The sequence below is a fragment of the Scyliorhinus torazame genome, chromosome 4 (assembly GCF_047496885.1).
Source record: "Scyliorhinus torazame isolate Kashiwa2021f chromosome 4, sScyTor2.1, whole genome shotgun sequence".
In the NCBI taxonomy this organism is placed as follows: Eukaryota; Metazoa; Chordata; class Chondrichthyes; order Carcharhiniformes; family Scyliorhinidae; genus Scyliorhinus; species Scyliorhinus torazame.
The window spans coordinates 159355756-159372587 of NC_092710.1; the positions used below are offsets into that span (position 1 = coordinate 159355756).

The window sequence follows — 16832 nt, forward strand, 5'->3', positions numbered from 1 at the left end:
CAGAAGTGCCTATCTGTGCCCCTTGCTCTAGAGTCCCTTATAACTATCGCTCTCCCGCACTTTGCCCTCCCCTGCTGAGCAAGAGCCAGTTGTGGTGCCACTGTTCTGGCTGCTGTTGTTTTCCCCTGATAGGCTATCCCCCTCAACAGTATCCAAAACTGTATACCTGTTAAGAGAGGGGTACAGCCACAGGGGATTCCTCCACTGATTGCCTGACCTTTCCAGCAGTCACCCATCTGTCTGTCTGCACCTTGGGTGTGACCATATTTCACAACTCTCGAATCCACAGCTCAAGCACAGGCCTCCCTAAGCAAGGGCTTAAAAGAAAATCAGAAAAAACCCTTGCTTTCCAATAGCCGGCTACTATGGTTTCAAACTGCAAACAAGATGATTCCCTCCAGAACTCCAATTGCACCAATGTTAACTGCCTTTTACCGAGAGCATTAGTATTGATTTCTACTTTAGCTTCTAGCTGAGCAAATCTAGTTGTATTTCCGCTTACCAAATTTGTCATATGCGGAACATGAGCTCACAATCACAGGCTGCATCATGGATGATCGATCAGGTGTATACTCTACCTTAAGTTGTAGGTCTGGCTTTATCTCTCAACATTTAAGGAGCCAAAAGCTACAGAAGGCCAAAAACTGACACAGTCTCATCATAATCTTTATTAGTCTCACAAGTAGGCTTACATTAACACTGCAATGAAGTAATTATGAAAGGCCCTGAGTCGTCACATTCTGGCGCCTGTTCGGGTACACAGAGGGAGGATTCAGAATGTCCAAATTACCAAACAGCACATTTTTTGGGACTTGAGTGAGGAAACCGGAGCATCCCGAGGGAACCCACGCAGACACGGGGAGAACGTGCAGACTCCGCACAGACAGTGACCCAAGCCAGGAATCGAGCCCAGGTCCCTGGCGTGTGAAGCAACAGTGCTAACCGCTGTGCTACTGTGCCACCCTTGCTTTTCCAAACATCAACCAGTCTTGTCTGCTGGCAATGCAATGAGTTCACAGAGAAAAACCCGAAGCAAAATCTCAAAGCTCCACCTAGCTCCACGGCAATGTGACATTCACAGCCCGTTCCCTGGTAGAACTACTGTTATGGGCCAGTATTTGGAGAACCCCAAAGTGTATCATGGAGTTCACCTGACCCACAACTTTTAATAGATTGTGGTATGTGGAGCACATGGCCCACTCTACAGGTGTGGTACAGCAGAAATGGACAAGTATTTTTTAAAAGCAAAACAATGTTTATTCTATGAACTCAAGTTAACCTTTTTAAAACATTCAGTGACCATCTTAGCAACCATTAACTCAAATACAACCCCCAAAGACTACAACACTAAGTAATCCTTTATGCTTTCCTTTTAACATCCATAAGACTTAAAATACCTTTTACCAGAAGCACATCAGGTTAAAGTCATTACTGTTATTAGTTTTAAATCACCAGGATCGATTTACAGTCTTTAGATTACAGAGAGAGATTCATACACCTTCTGGCTGTGACTGCATCTATCCAGCTCTGAAAACGAAACTAAAACACACCCTGCAGCCTGCTCAAAAACAAAAGTAAAAAGCTGACAGACAGCCCAGCTCCACCCACTCTCTGACATCACTGCAGTAGTAAACACCCATTTCTTAAAGGTACTCTCACTACAGATATTTATATACAAACCCATTTATAAACACCCATTTCTTAAAGGTACTCTCACTACAGATATTTATATACAAACCCATTTATAAACACCCATTTCTTAAAGGTACTCTCACATGACAATACAAATTAACTTCCCATCAATTCCAAGGCTTTCATTAGTGCTCGTAAACCTTGTGGATCATTTCAATCCTTTACGAAGTAACATCAGATGTAACATCTCCAGGTCTTTAGCTAAGTAATCCACCTGATGTGTTATAACCCTCATCCTTTCACTTTGGCAAGTAATTCAAAAGGTAGCTTATGCCGGTGTGGGTTGCCAGTCTCTTGAACACTGAACTTAAATTTGAAACTCAATTTCTAAACTAAAAAGTTATACCTCTAAAAGATAAAAACTATAACTTCAGGTATGCGTAACACGCTCAAAAAATGAAATCGACCACTAGTTGGTTAATTTTGTGTTTCATGGTTTTATCCCTCTCACTGCTTCCGTGATTGTTTCTTCCTGAAAAATTTGACGATTTGCTTACTCTCATTTAAATTTTCCCCATCATGCGACTGCTTTACTCCAGAATACAGATATCTCATGTAAAGAGAAAGTGAGAGAGAAATGTTTAGTATATTCTAGCTCAGTCTCACAATACTGGTTTCCAACGCACCAGGTGATTTGGCGAAGGCAAAAGCAGGTTAAATGCACATTGAAACAAATCTCTAAATTCCATTATTTGAAAGCAATTTGACATGTACTCACTTGCGCCCAACATGCCTGGTTAAACGCACCATAAGCATACGGGCCTCCTCTGGACTTGACTGTGTATTCTTGACAAATGAAATTGGTTTCTGCAGTCCGTGCTTTTCCAAAATTTCTGACACACTAAAGTAAATAATTACAAGTAATCAGTTAAAGCAATAACTCACGACGTAAAACGTAGCTTTCTATGGCAGAGCAGATTAAGGAGCCAGCAGGATGACAAGCTTTAAAGGGGAATTATGAGCAGCAGGCAAGGATGAAGCTCAATGAAAAGAAAAGTTAAAAGCTGCACTTCAGATGAGGCAGGACGAAATGAAGATTTTTTCGAGTTGGAACCTGGAACAGAGATTGGCCAGAGTGTTGCGGATTACAGAGAGGTGAGGTGAATCACAGGTGAGTTGGATAGCAGAGAATAATATAGCTCTTGTGGACATCACTAAGGAGAAGGTTCTGGGAAACTGAAAGGTCTGAAGGTGGATAAATCACCTGGACCGGATGGACTACACCCCAGGGTGCTAAAAGAGATAGCTTGAGGTGATTGTGGAGGCATTGGTGGTGATCTTTCAGGAATCACTAGAGGCAGGGAGGTTCCCAGAGGACTGGAAAGTAGCTAATGTAACCCCGCTGTTTCAGAACTGAGGGAGGCAGAAGACAGGAAATTATAGCCCGATTAGCCTGACTTTGGTCATTGGTAAGATTTCAGAGTCCATTATTAAAGATGAGATCGCGGAGCACTTGGAAGTGCATGATAAAATAGGACTGAGACAGCACGGCTTCATCAAGGGGAGGTCATGTCTGACAAATCTGTTTTGAGTTATTTGAGGAGGTAACAAGGAAGTTAGACAAAGGAGAACCAGTGCACGTGATTTTTTTTTAAAGATTTCCAGGAGGCCTTTGATAAGGTGCCGCACAGGAGACTGTTATATAAGTTAAGAGCCCATGGTGTTAAGGGTAAGATCCTGGCATAGATAGAGGATTGACTGACTGGCAGAAGACAGAGAGTGGGAATAAAGGGGTCTTTTTCAGGATGGCAGCTGGTGACTAGTGGTGTACCTCAGGGGTTGGGGCTGAGACCACAAGTTTTCACAATTTACATTAATGATCTGGAAGAAGGAACTGAAGGCATTGTTGCAGATGATACAAAGGTATGTAGAGGGACAGGTAGTATTGAGGAAGCAAGGGGGCTGCAGAAGGATTTGGACAGGCTAGGAGAGTGGGAAATGAAGTGGCAGATGAAATACAATGTGGAAAAGTGTGAGGTTATGCACTTTGGAAGGAGGAATTTAGGCATAGACTCATTTCTAAATGAGGAAATGCTTAGGAAATCAGAAGCACATAGGGATTTGGGAGTCTTGTTCACAATTCTCTTAAGGTTAATGTGCAGGTTCAGTCAACAGTTAGGGAGGCAAATGCAATGTCAAGAGGGCTAGAATACAAGACCAGAGGTGCACCTCTGAGGCTGCATGAGGCTCTGGTCAGACCCCATTTGGAGTATTGTGAGCAGTTTTTGGCCACATATCTAAGGAAAGATGTGCTGGTCTTGGAAAGGGTCCAGGAGGTTCACAAGAATGATCTCCCCAATCTAGAAAACTGCATTGTGAGCAGTCAATTCCGTATACTAAATTGCAAGAAGTAAAGTAAGTTGTTTCACTGGGAGGATTGAGTTTGGGTACCTGTACGGTGGGAAAGTGCAGATAAGTGGATCTCCTGCACTTGCATGTGATGGTGAGGAGGTCCCAACAGTGATGGAGGAGCAGACCAGGATATTATAGATGGAATGATCCCTTTTCAAAGGTAAGAAAGGAGGGGAAGGAAAGATGTGTTTGTTGGGAATATTTGGTTACAATCCTCAGAGGCCAATCCAGCGACTAATTGGCAGGGTCACACAACACGATTTCAAGCTTTAAGACTTGTACTATAACAAACAAACTAACAACAACATTGTCCAAATACTATTTAGTAGACAAGATTTTCTGCTAAACTACAGAAACGTTACCTCAATTAATTTTAAAATGACCGAAAATTCCACATTACAGTTGTACTTTATGTCTCATAGGTGAACATTTCATTTTTCAGGAACCAGTGAAAAGTGAATCATCGCTCCCAAGGGCTTATTTCCTTTTCAAAACAAATAACTTTTTATCCCCAAGCTGACTTTCACAGTTAGAGTTACCCTGGAGAAATCTCCTGCGAGTCAAGGTTAACCAAATCTCCCAGTTTTATTTAAATCCTCAAGAACACAGTCTCTGTAATCTGCGCAGTGAGCATGAGAAACTGGCTGCCTCTATATCATGGCTCACTCTGTAGACATATCTGACTCATGTTCAGGGATATCTTAAGAAAAATCCTGTAACCCAATATTATAATGGCTTGCTATGGACTCTTTCCATCTCAAAGCCCATCTTCATGGAAACATGAATCATCTGGGCCTTGTATCCAGGGAGAAATGCAAATTAGCTGTCCTTTAGACTCCCATTACAATCACAGGAGTCCGATGGGTTCAAACAAGCCCCACTGTTTGACCTCCACCCCTCAGTGGGGAAGCTTGTATTCCACGAGCCCTACGGAGAGATTGGGTTGTCCCGTGGGTCTCGTGAAGCTTATTACATCGCTCCCCCCAAACCGCACCTCCACCAAGTCCTGAAGCCCCTGGGTAGTATTAAGTGGAGGAGGCCTCCTTCCTTGCTTTGCCCGCAGTTGCATTTCCAGTGGTTGCGGGGCTGGGGCGGGGGGCATGCAATGCATTAGAGAGCGTTGCTTCCCCACCAATCATCTGGAGGCCAGCGACCGCTCCCTAGTGAAACTGTCCGAGACTATGCTCGCTTGTGACTCCATGGCTGATCCGGAGTCTTCCAACCGTGTATCTTAGTCTCTGGGGGGTGTTGCCCCTTGGGTGATGGGCAGGAGGGATGACTTACCCAGTGGGGCTGGTCCAGGTACAGCTCCCTGCTTTTAAGATGGTCTATGTGCTTTTGCACCATCCACTCCTGGGTTTTCACCATGTATGACACCAGTCTAGTCCTTCCCACTATGGTCCTGGTATCCACTGGGCACTGTTTTTGAACAGTACGAAGTCTTACAACACCAGGTTAAAGTCCAACAGGTTTGTTTCGATGTCACTAGCTTTCGGAGCGCTGCTCCTTCCTCAGGTGAATGAAGGGGTCTGTTCCAGAAACACATATATAGACAAATTCAAAGATGCCAAACAATGCTTGGAATGCGAGCATTAGCAGGTGATTAAATCTTTACAGATCCATAGATGGGGTAACCGCAGGTTAAAGAGGTGTGAATTGTACCAAGCTGTCCTGGCTTGGTACAATTCACACCTCTTTAACCTGGGGTTACCCCATCTCTGGATCTGTAAAGATTTAATCACCTGCTAATGCTCGCATTCCTAGCATTGTTTGGCATCTTTGAATTTGTCTATATATGTGTTTCTGGAACAGACCTCTTCATTCACCTGAGGAAGGAGCAGCGCTCCGAAAGCTAGTGACATCGAAACAAACCTGTTGGACTTTAACCTGGTGTTGTAAGACTTCGTACTGTGCTCACCACAGTCCAACGCCGGCATCTCCACATCATTATCTGTAACGGAAGACGTCCAACCATTCTGAATGGGCATCCACTATTAGCAGGAACATCAAGCCTTGAAAAGGTCCGGCGAAGTCAGCATGCAATCGTACCCAGTTTGGCATTTCTGACACACGGTGCATTGCTGCACCAACCGCTCGATGTCGCCATCAAGTCCTGGCCACCATATATAGTTCCTAGTGAGCATCTTCATCTTCGACACTCCCAGGTGTCCATTGTGCAACTCCTGTAATATGGTCTTTCTGCCTTGGCTCGAGACCAGAACACGGGCTCTGCACAAGAGAATGCCGTCCTCCATGCTAAGCTCTTGTTGCTTTATCGTGAAACCTGCAGCTCCTCAGGTAGTCGTCACTGCTGTTCCCGATGCAGGACGATGTGGCGTAACTTCGCTAAGGTCGGGTCCTTTTGCGTCCACTCACTAATCTGTGAGGCTATGACCGGCAAAGTGTCCATTAAATAAAGGCCGGCATGACATCATCTGCAACTGACGGGGATGAGGGATGTTCGGCAATGTGAGTCGGCGCAAAGCATCCGATTTGCACGCCCGGGCGATACTTGAACACATACTTGTATGTCGGCAATAGTTGCGTCCAACGATGTAAATTTCCCTGTCCTCCCTGAACAAGCCAAGCAAGTCTGTGATTTGTTATGATCGCAAAGCATTGCCCATAAACGTATCAAACATCTTGACCACGAAGATGATGGCCAGCCCTTGCTTTTCGATCCGAGTGCATCTACGTTCTGCATTGGCCTCTCCGTCCCAATGTCTATCTGGTGGGACAACAGATAGCCACAAAGCCATACGAGGAGGCATCAAGTGATCAAGAATGGCCTGGAAGGGTCGTAATGCATCAGTAGTCTTGAGGATGACAGTTGTCGCTTCACCTTGGCTAAGGCCTCAGCTTGAGGAACCCTCCATGCCCAGACCTGGTGTTTTTTTTTAAGAAGTGCATGCAGGGATGCCAGGATGGTTGCCAAGTTTGGGATGGATTTGCTGAAATAATTTACGAGTCCGAGGAACGGCCATAGTTCAGTCGCATTCTCAGGGTGAGAGCCTGTTTGAGACCCGTACCTTCTCCTCCATCGGGTGCAAGCCACCCGACCCGGTACCCTAGGTATGTGACCTCTTTTACGTGAAAAACGCACTTGCCGCTTTTCAGGTATACACCTGCCTCTGAGGACCTCAGAATATCATCCAAGTAAATTGCCACCTTGGAAGCCTGTGGAGGATGCTTTTCATGACCCTCTGAAAAACCACACAGACAGATGATGCCTCGAATGTATGTCCGGCATATTTGTATCGATGGCCACAAGCCTTCTGGATGCTGCGTCTAATTCCAAATGGAGGTATGCGTGACTCACGTCTAGTTTTGAGAAGGAATGCCCTCCAGCCAACTTCGCATAGAGATCCTCTTTGCGCGACATCGGGTTACCTGTCTGACCGAGAGGCCTTATTCATTATTAACTTGCAATTGTCACACATGTGATAGTTTTTTTCTGGCTTCAGCATCCAGCTTACAGGCGCTGGCCACTCTGAGAACCGTACGGGACGAATGATTCCCAGGCTTTCCAGCCGGTTGAGCTCGTCATCCACCTTCGTCAACAAGGCATAAGGAACTGGGCCGGCCCTAAAATACCTTGGTAGGACTTCTGTGTCTACTTCAATTTTGGCCATGCCACCCTTGATTTTTCGCAGGCCATACTGGAAAACCTCCAGGTATTTCCCTAGTGCCCATCTTAAAAATCTGCTGCCAGATCAGGTGGAGTCTCTGAGCCAGTCGCAGCCCAACAAACTGGGTCCGGCCCTCGTACCACGATCATTCGCAAACGGAAAGACTGCTGCCCGAAGGCAACTGGAGTCATTGTCATGCCCGCTATGGCCTACAGTCCTCCTGTGTACATTGCCAAAGTCCCCTCATTATGCCTCAGGTCCAGCCATTGGATTCATGGCCAGACTTTCTGGTACATTTGCCGATCTATTTGCCGTCCAACAACAGCTCCAGTGTCAATTTTAATTTCAAGCAGCAAATGGCCATTAACCTTGGTGCGGCGATGCAGTTTATCTGCATGCACTCTTCCTTGTCAGGCTGAGCCAGCTGTAAAGCCCTGGCTCTAGGTGCATGTGTCCGAAGACCAGGGTGACATACTTGCTGGCGGATTTGGCATTCCCGGTCCCCACGATTCCTCTGACCACTGGTACAGCACTGCTGTGTCCCCTCCTCCTGTGGTTCAGGGGAGACGTCTCACCAGGCTGTGGAGTCCCTCGGCAAACAGATATGGTCCCAACTTTTTGGGCAGTAGCTGGGTCCCAGAAGCTCTACCTTTAGGGGCCATTGCTCGTCTGAATGGGGAGGTGTCCAACACTATTCACTTCCATCTCGAGTGACCTGGAGTTCCTGGACTCTCTTCTTCACGTTTTCACGTGACAGAGATATCTCTATGGCCCTTTTCTGGTCCAAAGATGGTTTAGCCAGCAACTTCTGTTGGGTCTCCATGTTGTTGGTTCCGTAGACAAGGTGGTCTCTCAGCAGCTCCAGAAGTGATGGCCCATAATTGCAATGCTCGGTCAGCTTGCGCAGATGTGCCAAAGATTCTGTGACTGACTCCCCGGGGTTCTTCCGGCCGTATTGAACCTGTATCTTTGGACAATTACCGATCGTTTGGGGTCATAATGGTCCAATTCGTCAAATTTTTGCAATCTGGGGCCGCAGGGTGGGTCAGTTTTTGATGATGGTAAAGGTAGGATCCCCACAGACGGGCAGGAGTATCACCTTCTGGTGGTCATCCTCTTTAATGGTATTCGCCCGAAAAAGGTAAAGCATTCGCTCAGCGTACAGGGCCCAGTCTTCTACACTCGTGTCAAAAGCATAGAGTCTCCCAAAGAGCGGCAGTTTTAAATCTGCTCTGACCTTGCTCCTCTGTAGCTATATTCATCCGTGGTCTGGACATCCAGAATCGCTGCCTGTGGTTCTGTTTTTCCTTTTTGTCAGTATTACAATTACAGGGGTCCCGCAAAGAATTTAAATAGGAAGATTCATTCAACAAGCCAAAGCAAAGCAACAGGAAGTACATCACGTCCCAGCTGCGACCATCCGAAGATGTCGGTCGGTTCCCTTTCTGGCTGGTTTTTCTTGGTGGGTTTTAATGAGTTTTAATTAGACGTTCGCCCCTAGCTGGGGAGCTCGTATCCCACCAGCTCCACGAGGAAATAAATCGGGTCGTTCCCATGGGTTTTGTGGGAATCATTACAACCCCCAACTCCATTTTATCTTGAAATTAAATAGACAGTTTAAATTATAACAATCTACACAACCTTACCTTCCTAACACCTGCCTGCGAGACATGGAGACCAAGATGCCCTTGCCATTGAAAACACACATAAACATCTTCCACCTTCTTCTCAATAAATTAATCTGGGCTCATCACTGTTCCCATTTCAAATAAGCCATCTAGGCACGTTGTCAAGCAGGATTCGGAGCAGGTCGCATGGCCCCTTTCAGTATTTGATGTTATCCAAATTAAACAGACAGTTCCAAGACAAAAGCAAACTTATAAACTTCACATTTGTATCAGTTTGTGGCAAAGTGGAATGGAGTGAATGGTTTCATTGCCTAGATTTATCATTATTTTATTCTTCCCCATCATTAAAAAAGATTTTCTTCTTTTGGGACTCTGCAAACAAGAAAAATTCATGAGACTTGAATCCAGCTTCTAATGTTTCTCCTTCCCACATGGTTATTGTTACGAATCTCTTTCCTAAGCCCAGCTTCGCACTACATTGGAGCAAACTAGAGATGGATGAAGTGAAGTGGGAATAGTGAAAAAATGCAGAAAGGAAATATCCTGTCACTATTACTACTTCAAAACAGGGAGGAAAATGCAAATACATATTTGCATTGCAATTTATTACTGAAATTACACGAGTACGTTTTTAGCTTTGTGTCTTTTTTAAAAAGTGGAAGTACAATTCAGGAACGGTTAAATTCTACCTTAGGTGTTGTTCCAACAAGTCAACCTGATCGTGTAGAGTTTTTGTCACTTCTGTTTCGTGGCTGTAATAAAAACAAAATGGAAAAAAAGTAAATACCTGCAATTAACTTGCTGATAATTTCTGGTTTCACATTCTAGTGATAGTACCACTACATATGGCTCTATTTTGTACAAAACTGCAGAGCAATTACCTAACATAAGTGTCAACTTTTCGTTACAACCCCCTCCCCCCGCCAACAACTCAAGGTTTTGACCTAATGGTACACTAGGCGGAAGATGGGATATTTTGTCAAAACATACATACTTTAGCTGAGAAACCAATTGAAAAGAGTTCAAAATAACCTTAACGTTACAGGTTATCATCATCATGCAATACATTCTATTAACCTCCTGGCAAACCTTTGCTTGGACATGGTTTTACTCAAAGCAAGGGGTCTGTATAAAAATACAACTGTAATAAAATATATTTAGCACTCGTGCAAGAGAAATTACTTTCAATATCTGAATCATGGGAAGCTGGATAAAGAAAATGAGTGATTATAATTACAGAAGTTTCAAGTGGTATTATGCTTGTAAGGTGCGACAGATATTGCTATCAACATTTGGAGGATGTCAACAAAGAACAAAGAACAAAGAAATGTACAGCACAGGAACAGGCCCTTCGGCCCTCCAAGCCCGTGCCGACCATACTGCCCGACTAAACTACAATCTTCTACACTTCCTGGGTCCGTATCCTTCTATTCCCATCCTATTCATATATTTGTCAAGATGCCCCTTAAATGTCCCTATCGTCCCTGCCTCCACTACCTCCTCCGGTAGTGAGTTCCAGGCACCCACTACCCTCTGCGTAAAAAACTTGCCTCGTACATCTACTCTAAACTTTGCCCCTCTCACCTTAAACCTATGCCCCCTAGTAATTGACCCCTCTACCCTGGGGAAAAGCCTCTGACTATCCACTCTGTCTATGCCCCTCATAATTTTGTATACCTCTATCAGGTCGCCCCTCAACCTCCTTCGTTCCAGTGAGAACAAACCGAGTTTATTCAATCGCTCCTCATAGCTTATGCCCTCCATACCAGGCAACATTCTGGTAAATCTCTTCTGCACCCTCTCTAAAGCCTCCACATCCTTCTGGTAGTGTGGCGACCAGAATTGAACACTATACTCCAAGTGTGGCCTAACTAAGGTTCTATACAGCTGCAACATGACTTGCCAATTCTTATACTCAATGCCCCGGCCAATGAAGGCAAGCATGCCGTATGCCTTCTTGACTACCTTCTCCACCTGTGTAGCCCCTTTCAGTGATCTGTGGACCTGTACTCCTAGATCTCTTTGACTTTCAATACTCTTGAGGGTTCTACCATTCACTGTATATTCCCTACCTGCATTAGCCCTTCCAAAATGCATTACCTCACATTTGTCCAGGTTAAACTCCATCTGCCATCTCTCCGCCCAAGTCTCCAGACAATCTAAATCCTGCTGTATCCTCAGACAGTCCTCATCGCTATCCGCAATTCCACCAACCTTTGTGTCGTCTGCAAACTTACTAATCAGACCAGTTACATTTTCCTCCAAATCATTTATATATACTACAAAGAGCAAAGGTCCCAGCACTGATCCCTGTGGAACACCACTGGTCACAGCCCTCCAATTAGAAAAGCATCCCTCCATTGCTACCCTCTGCCTTCTATGGCCTAGCCAGTTCTGTATCCACCTTGCCAGTTCACCCCTGATCCCGTGTGACTTCACCTTTTGTACTAGTCTACCATGAGGGACCTTGTCAAAGGCCTTACTGAAGTCCATATAGACAACATCTACTGCCCTACCTGCATCAATCATCTTAGTGACCTCCTCGAAAAACTCTATCAAGTTAGTGAGACACGACCTCCCCTTCACAAAACCGTGCTGCCTCTCACTAATACGTCCATTTGCTTCCAAATGGGAGTAGATCCTGTCTCGAAGAATTCTCTCCAGTAATTTCCCTACCACTGAAGTAAGGCTCACCGGCCTGTAGTTCCCGGGATTATCCCTGCCACCCTTCTTAAACAGAGGAACAACATTGGCTATTCTCCAGTCCTCCGGGACATCCCCTGAAGACAGCGAGGATCCAAAGATTTCTGTCAAGGCCTCAGCAATTTCCTCTCCAGCCTCCTTCAGTATTCTGGGGTAGATCCCATCCGGCCCTGGGGACTTATCTACCTTAATATTTTTTAAGACACCCAACACCTCGTCTTTTTGGATCACAATGTGACCCAGGCTATCTACACCCCCTTCTCCAGACTCAACATCTACCAATTCCTTCTCTTTGGTGAATACTGATGCAAAGTATTCATTTAGTACCTCGCCCATTTCCTCTGGCTCCACACATAGATTCCCTTGCCTATCCTTCAGTGGGCCAACCCTTTCCCTGGCTACCCTCTTGCTTTTTATGTACGTGTAAAAAGCCTTGGGATTTTCCTTAACCCTATTTGCCAATGACTTTTCGTGACCCCTTCTAGCCCTCCTGACTCCTTGCTTAAGTTCCTTCCTACTTTCCTTATATGCCACACAGGCTTCGTCTGTTCCCAGCCTTTTAGCCCTGACAAATGCCTCCTTTTTCTTTTTGACGAGGCCTACAATATCATTCGTCATCCAAGGTTCCCGAAAATTGCCGTATTTATCTTTCTTCCTCACAGGAACATGCCTGTCCTGTATTCCTATCAACTGACACTTGAAAGCCTCCCACATGTCAGATGTTGATTTGCCCTCAAACATCCGCCCCCAATCTATGTTCTTCAGTTCCCGCCTAATATTGTTATAATTAGCCTTCCCCCAATTTAGCACATTCATCCTCGGACCACTCTTATCCTTGTCCACCAGTACTTTAAAACTTACTGAATTGTGGTCACTGTTGCCGAAATGCTCCCCTACTGAAACATCTACCACCTGGCCGGGCTCATTCCCCAATACCAGGTCCAGTACCGCCTCTTCCCTAGTTGGACTGTTTACATATTGTTTTAAGAAGCCCTCCTGGATGCTCCTTACAAACTCTGCCCCGTCTAAGCCCCTGGCACTAAGTGAGTCCCAGTCAATATTGGGGAAGTTGAAGTCTCCCATCACCACAACCCTGTTGTTTTTACTCTTTTCCAAAATCTGTCTACCTATCTGCTCCTCTATCTCCCGCTGGCTGTTGGGAGGCCTGTAGTATACCCCCAACATTGTGACTGCACCCTTCTTATTCCTGATCTCTACCCATATAGCCTCACTGCCCTCTGAGGTGTCCTCTCGCTGTATAGCTGTGATACTCTCCTGAACAAGTAGCGCAACTCCGCCTCCCCTTTTACATCCCCCTCTATCCCGCCTGAAACATCTAAATCCTGGAACGTTTAGCTGCCAATCCTGCCCTTCCCTCAACCAGGTCTCTGTAATGGCAACAACATCATAGTTCCAAGTAGTAATCCAAGCTCTAAGTTCATCTGCCTTACCCGTAATGCTCCTTGCATTAAAACATATGCACTTCAGGCCACCAGACCCGCTGTGTTCAGCAACTTCTCCCCGTCTGCTCTGCCTCAGAGCCACACTGTCCCTATTCCCTAGTTCTCCCTCAACGCTCTCACCTTCTGACCTATTGCTCCCGTGCCCACCCCCCTGCCATACTAGTTTAAACCCTCCCGTGTGACACTAGCAAATCTCGCGGCCAGGATATTTATGCCTCTCCGGTTTAGATGCAACCCGTCCATCTTATACAGGTCACACCTGCCCCGGAAGAGCTCCCAGTGGTCCAGATAACAGAAACCCTCCCTCCTACACCAGCTGTTTAGCCACGTGTTTGTCTGCTCTATCTTCCTATTTCTAGCCTCACTGGCACGTGGCACAGGGAGTAATCCCGAGATTACAACCCTCGAGGTCCTGTCTTTTAACTTTCTGCCTAGCTCCCTGAACTCCTGCTGCAGGACCTCATGCCCCTTCCTGCCTATGTCGTTAGTACCAATATGTACAACGACCTCCACCTGTTTGCCCTCCCCCTTCAGGATTCCCTCTACCCGTTCAGAGACATCCTGGACCCTGGCACCAGGGAGGCAACATACCATCCTGGAGTCTCTTTCACGTCCACAGAAGCGCCTATCTGTTCCCCTGACTATAGAGTCCCCTATAACTATTACTCTTCTGCGCTTTGACCCTCCCTTCTGAACATCAGAGCCAGCCGTGGTGCCACTGTCTTCTTAGGCCAGTTTGTGAGCTGCAATAATTATCTGTATTATCTATCATAAATGAAGAATTCAAAAATTAAGACAGGAAAGAATGCACCATGAGATTTGGAGATAGTGCAACAGAATGGTGTTGAGGTATTTATCAGCCATGATCTAATTGAATGGCGAACCAGGTTCGATGGGCCAAATAAACTACTCCTGTTCCACGTTCCTAATATTATGGGTTCATCCCAGTGTTTATAATTCACACAGGTGTCCTTCCACCCTTTTTCATCTAACTTCCCACACATATCCTTCTATTCCTTTACGGACCATGTGCAATCTACGGCAGTAATGTGCAACCTAGGCTAGTGAGTGGGCCACATTAGTAGCTGGCTGTAAAATTGAAATCAGCTTGTTCACTAACTATGCCCCATGAATAAGACTAAATACATTTAATGCAAGCCAAATCTTTCAGAAGTAATAGAAAATTCTGAATCATTTATATATGGATAGAACTAGCAACTTGAAACGGTAAAAAAAATGTTTTACACTTTGCACACAGAGGGAACACATGGCTCACACAGTCAATGTTGTGCGCGATCAGCTTGCACCTCCCTTCACGTGCCCTTGCTTTCCATGCGTATCCCTTCAGTTATACTGGGAGGAAAAAAACTACATGAATGTAAATCAACTGAATGTGACAATCCCGCACATGGGCAACAATCAACAAAATGTCTCGTGGTCCGCATTCAGAATCCAGATGGGCCGCAGGTGACCCCGGCTGCACGTTACCCACCACCGATCTACGAAATCTTCCCCTTAAATGCATCTCTGCCAGTTGCCTCAACTACTCCATTAGGAATAATAATTATTTCCCGAATTCCTCTGCCTGCCCCATGGCAAGATATTTGTCATGCCATGAACCTCAATCACAAGCAAAAAAATCAGTACCCTTTTTGGAAATATCTGAGATAGAAGAGAGAGTATAATGGCAATTATTTGCTTTTATTGATGGCTTTCTGAATAATTATTGTTTTCTTACAAATCAACCAACTTATAAATCTTCGCAGTTTTGATACTTACCCAAAACCTCTCTGTGGTAAACATTCAAGCACATCATAACAGAGAGACAGCTGATTATCTCGATCACAGTTGTAGAGACAATCCAGGGCTACTGCCATTAACTGGTGATGGTCAGGAATAATTTTTTGCTGGCACTAATTGAAAAAAGAAGAGGGATGGAATAAACCAAATTTCTGTTGTATTTTAGAAAGAAAAATGCTAATTTTATAACTTGTAGTCCTTATTGCTTATTATGTTGTTCTTAAAAATGAAAAGCATCCAAATTGACGTAAAAAAGGCAAGTTACTCAATTGAGTTTAAACATTTGGGTAAGCAAATAACAAAATTAAGAAATCAACCAACACTATTAAAACAGACAAGCAAAACATCAAATACGCAAAATCTAGAGACTCCCAAAGATGAACAAACTAGACACTATGCAATTATTGGTATGAAGCTAAGAACACTGCTCGCCTGGTAATTTGACCATAATTCTTACATTAAGTATCCCTTATTTCATACTGTCTCAGTAACTAAATGAACAGTAGAAATTGTGTATGATTCTGCACATTTCAATTTAGATGACCTATTAATTGTAAAATAGAATCCCACCAGAAATGAAATGACACCGTTATGACAATGTGCTGTGTCACACCAAGTCAAAGGTTCCTTTCTACAATTCCCTATTTCAGAAATGTCAAAGAGGCGCTTATGCCAATCATTTTCCTAAAGGGATAGAAACAAGTACTTGAACAATGCAGCACAGACCTAGGAACTGGCTGCTTAAACTGTGCCCTTGGTCAGGGAATGACATATGGTACAGAAGTCACAGAGCAACAATTAAAAATAACAAACAGTTCATTTTTATTAAAGCAACTAGTCAAACAAATAGCAGCAACAAACATACGTCAGGTTTAGATTGCTGAAATATCTTCAAAGGGTATTTTAAATCCTCTTTTGCCTCTGTTACTAAGTACTCTTTTAGCAGTTCATCTGCAAGTCCTGTATTTTTACTCTCGCAGCGGTGCAGGAATGGAACCACCCACTGGTACACATTCTTTATATACATTTCCTCAGAGGACTAAAGGGATAGAAAAGAAAAACATTAAATTAAATAACGTACTCTTTTGGTGGAAGGGAAAAGTTAAACATCTTTAAGAAGCTTAGCACAATGTCATTACTTTTGAATAAACTAAAAATGAGGGGCAGATTTCTTCCAAAAAAGGACTGTCATTTTGGGCGGGAAATCCGGTGCAAATTCTAAAGACTGTTCCGGCGAGATTCCAATTGCAATTCTCCCACACTTAGTCATTTTTTGGAGCCCGCTGACAAAGTGATGTGAAGAACCCAGTCCTCACAGAGATCCCCTATCTCAAGTGAGAACTCAGCCCCCTTTCCCCACCCCCACTATCCCGGGCAGAGAATCGCTCCCAAGATAAATTGTCAAAATAATTTGTGAAAATATAACACATCCATCAATCTACAGTGCTGTTGCATGGAATGGTTAGACACTGGTTAGTTCATAACTACATAAAGTTTGCATTCCATACTGGTGAGGGCGTGGGGGAAATAAACAAGTCACTGTCAAGAAGCCCTGCATACACTGG

General features: G+C 44.6%; 1 protein-coding gene across 1 annotated transcript in view; it reads right to left on the reverse strand.

Moving 5' to 3' along the window:
- nbas (NBAS subunit of NRZ tethering complex) overlaps positions 1–16832 on the reverse strand; it is a 381349-nt gene that overhangs the window by 240212 nt on the left and 124305 nt on the right. The window contains exons 25-28 of the mRNA XM_072498805.1: positions 16133–16306; positions 15247–15380; positions 9991–10053; positions 2411–2533 (exon numbers count right to left, since the gene is read on the reverse strand). Of these exons, the coding sequence (XP_072354906.1) occupies positions 2411–2533; positions 9991–10053; positions 15247–15380; positions 16133–16306 (494 nt within the window). The remainder of the gene's footprint in view (positions 1–2410; positions 2534–9990; positions 10054–15246; positions 15381–16132; positions 16307–16832) is intronic.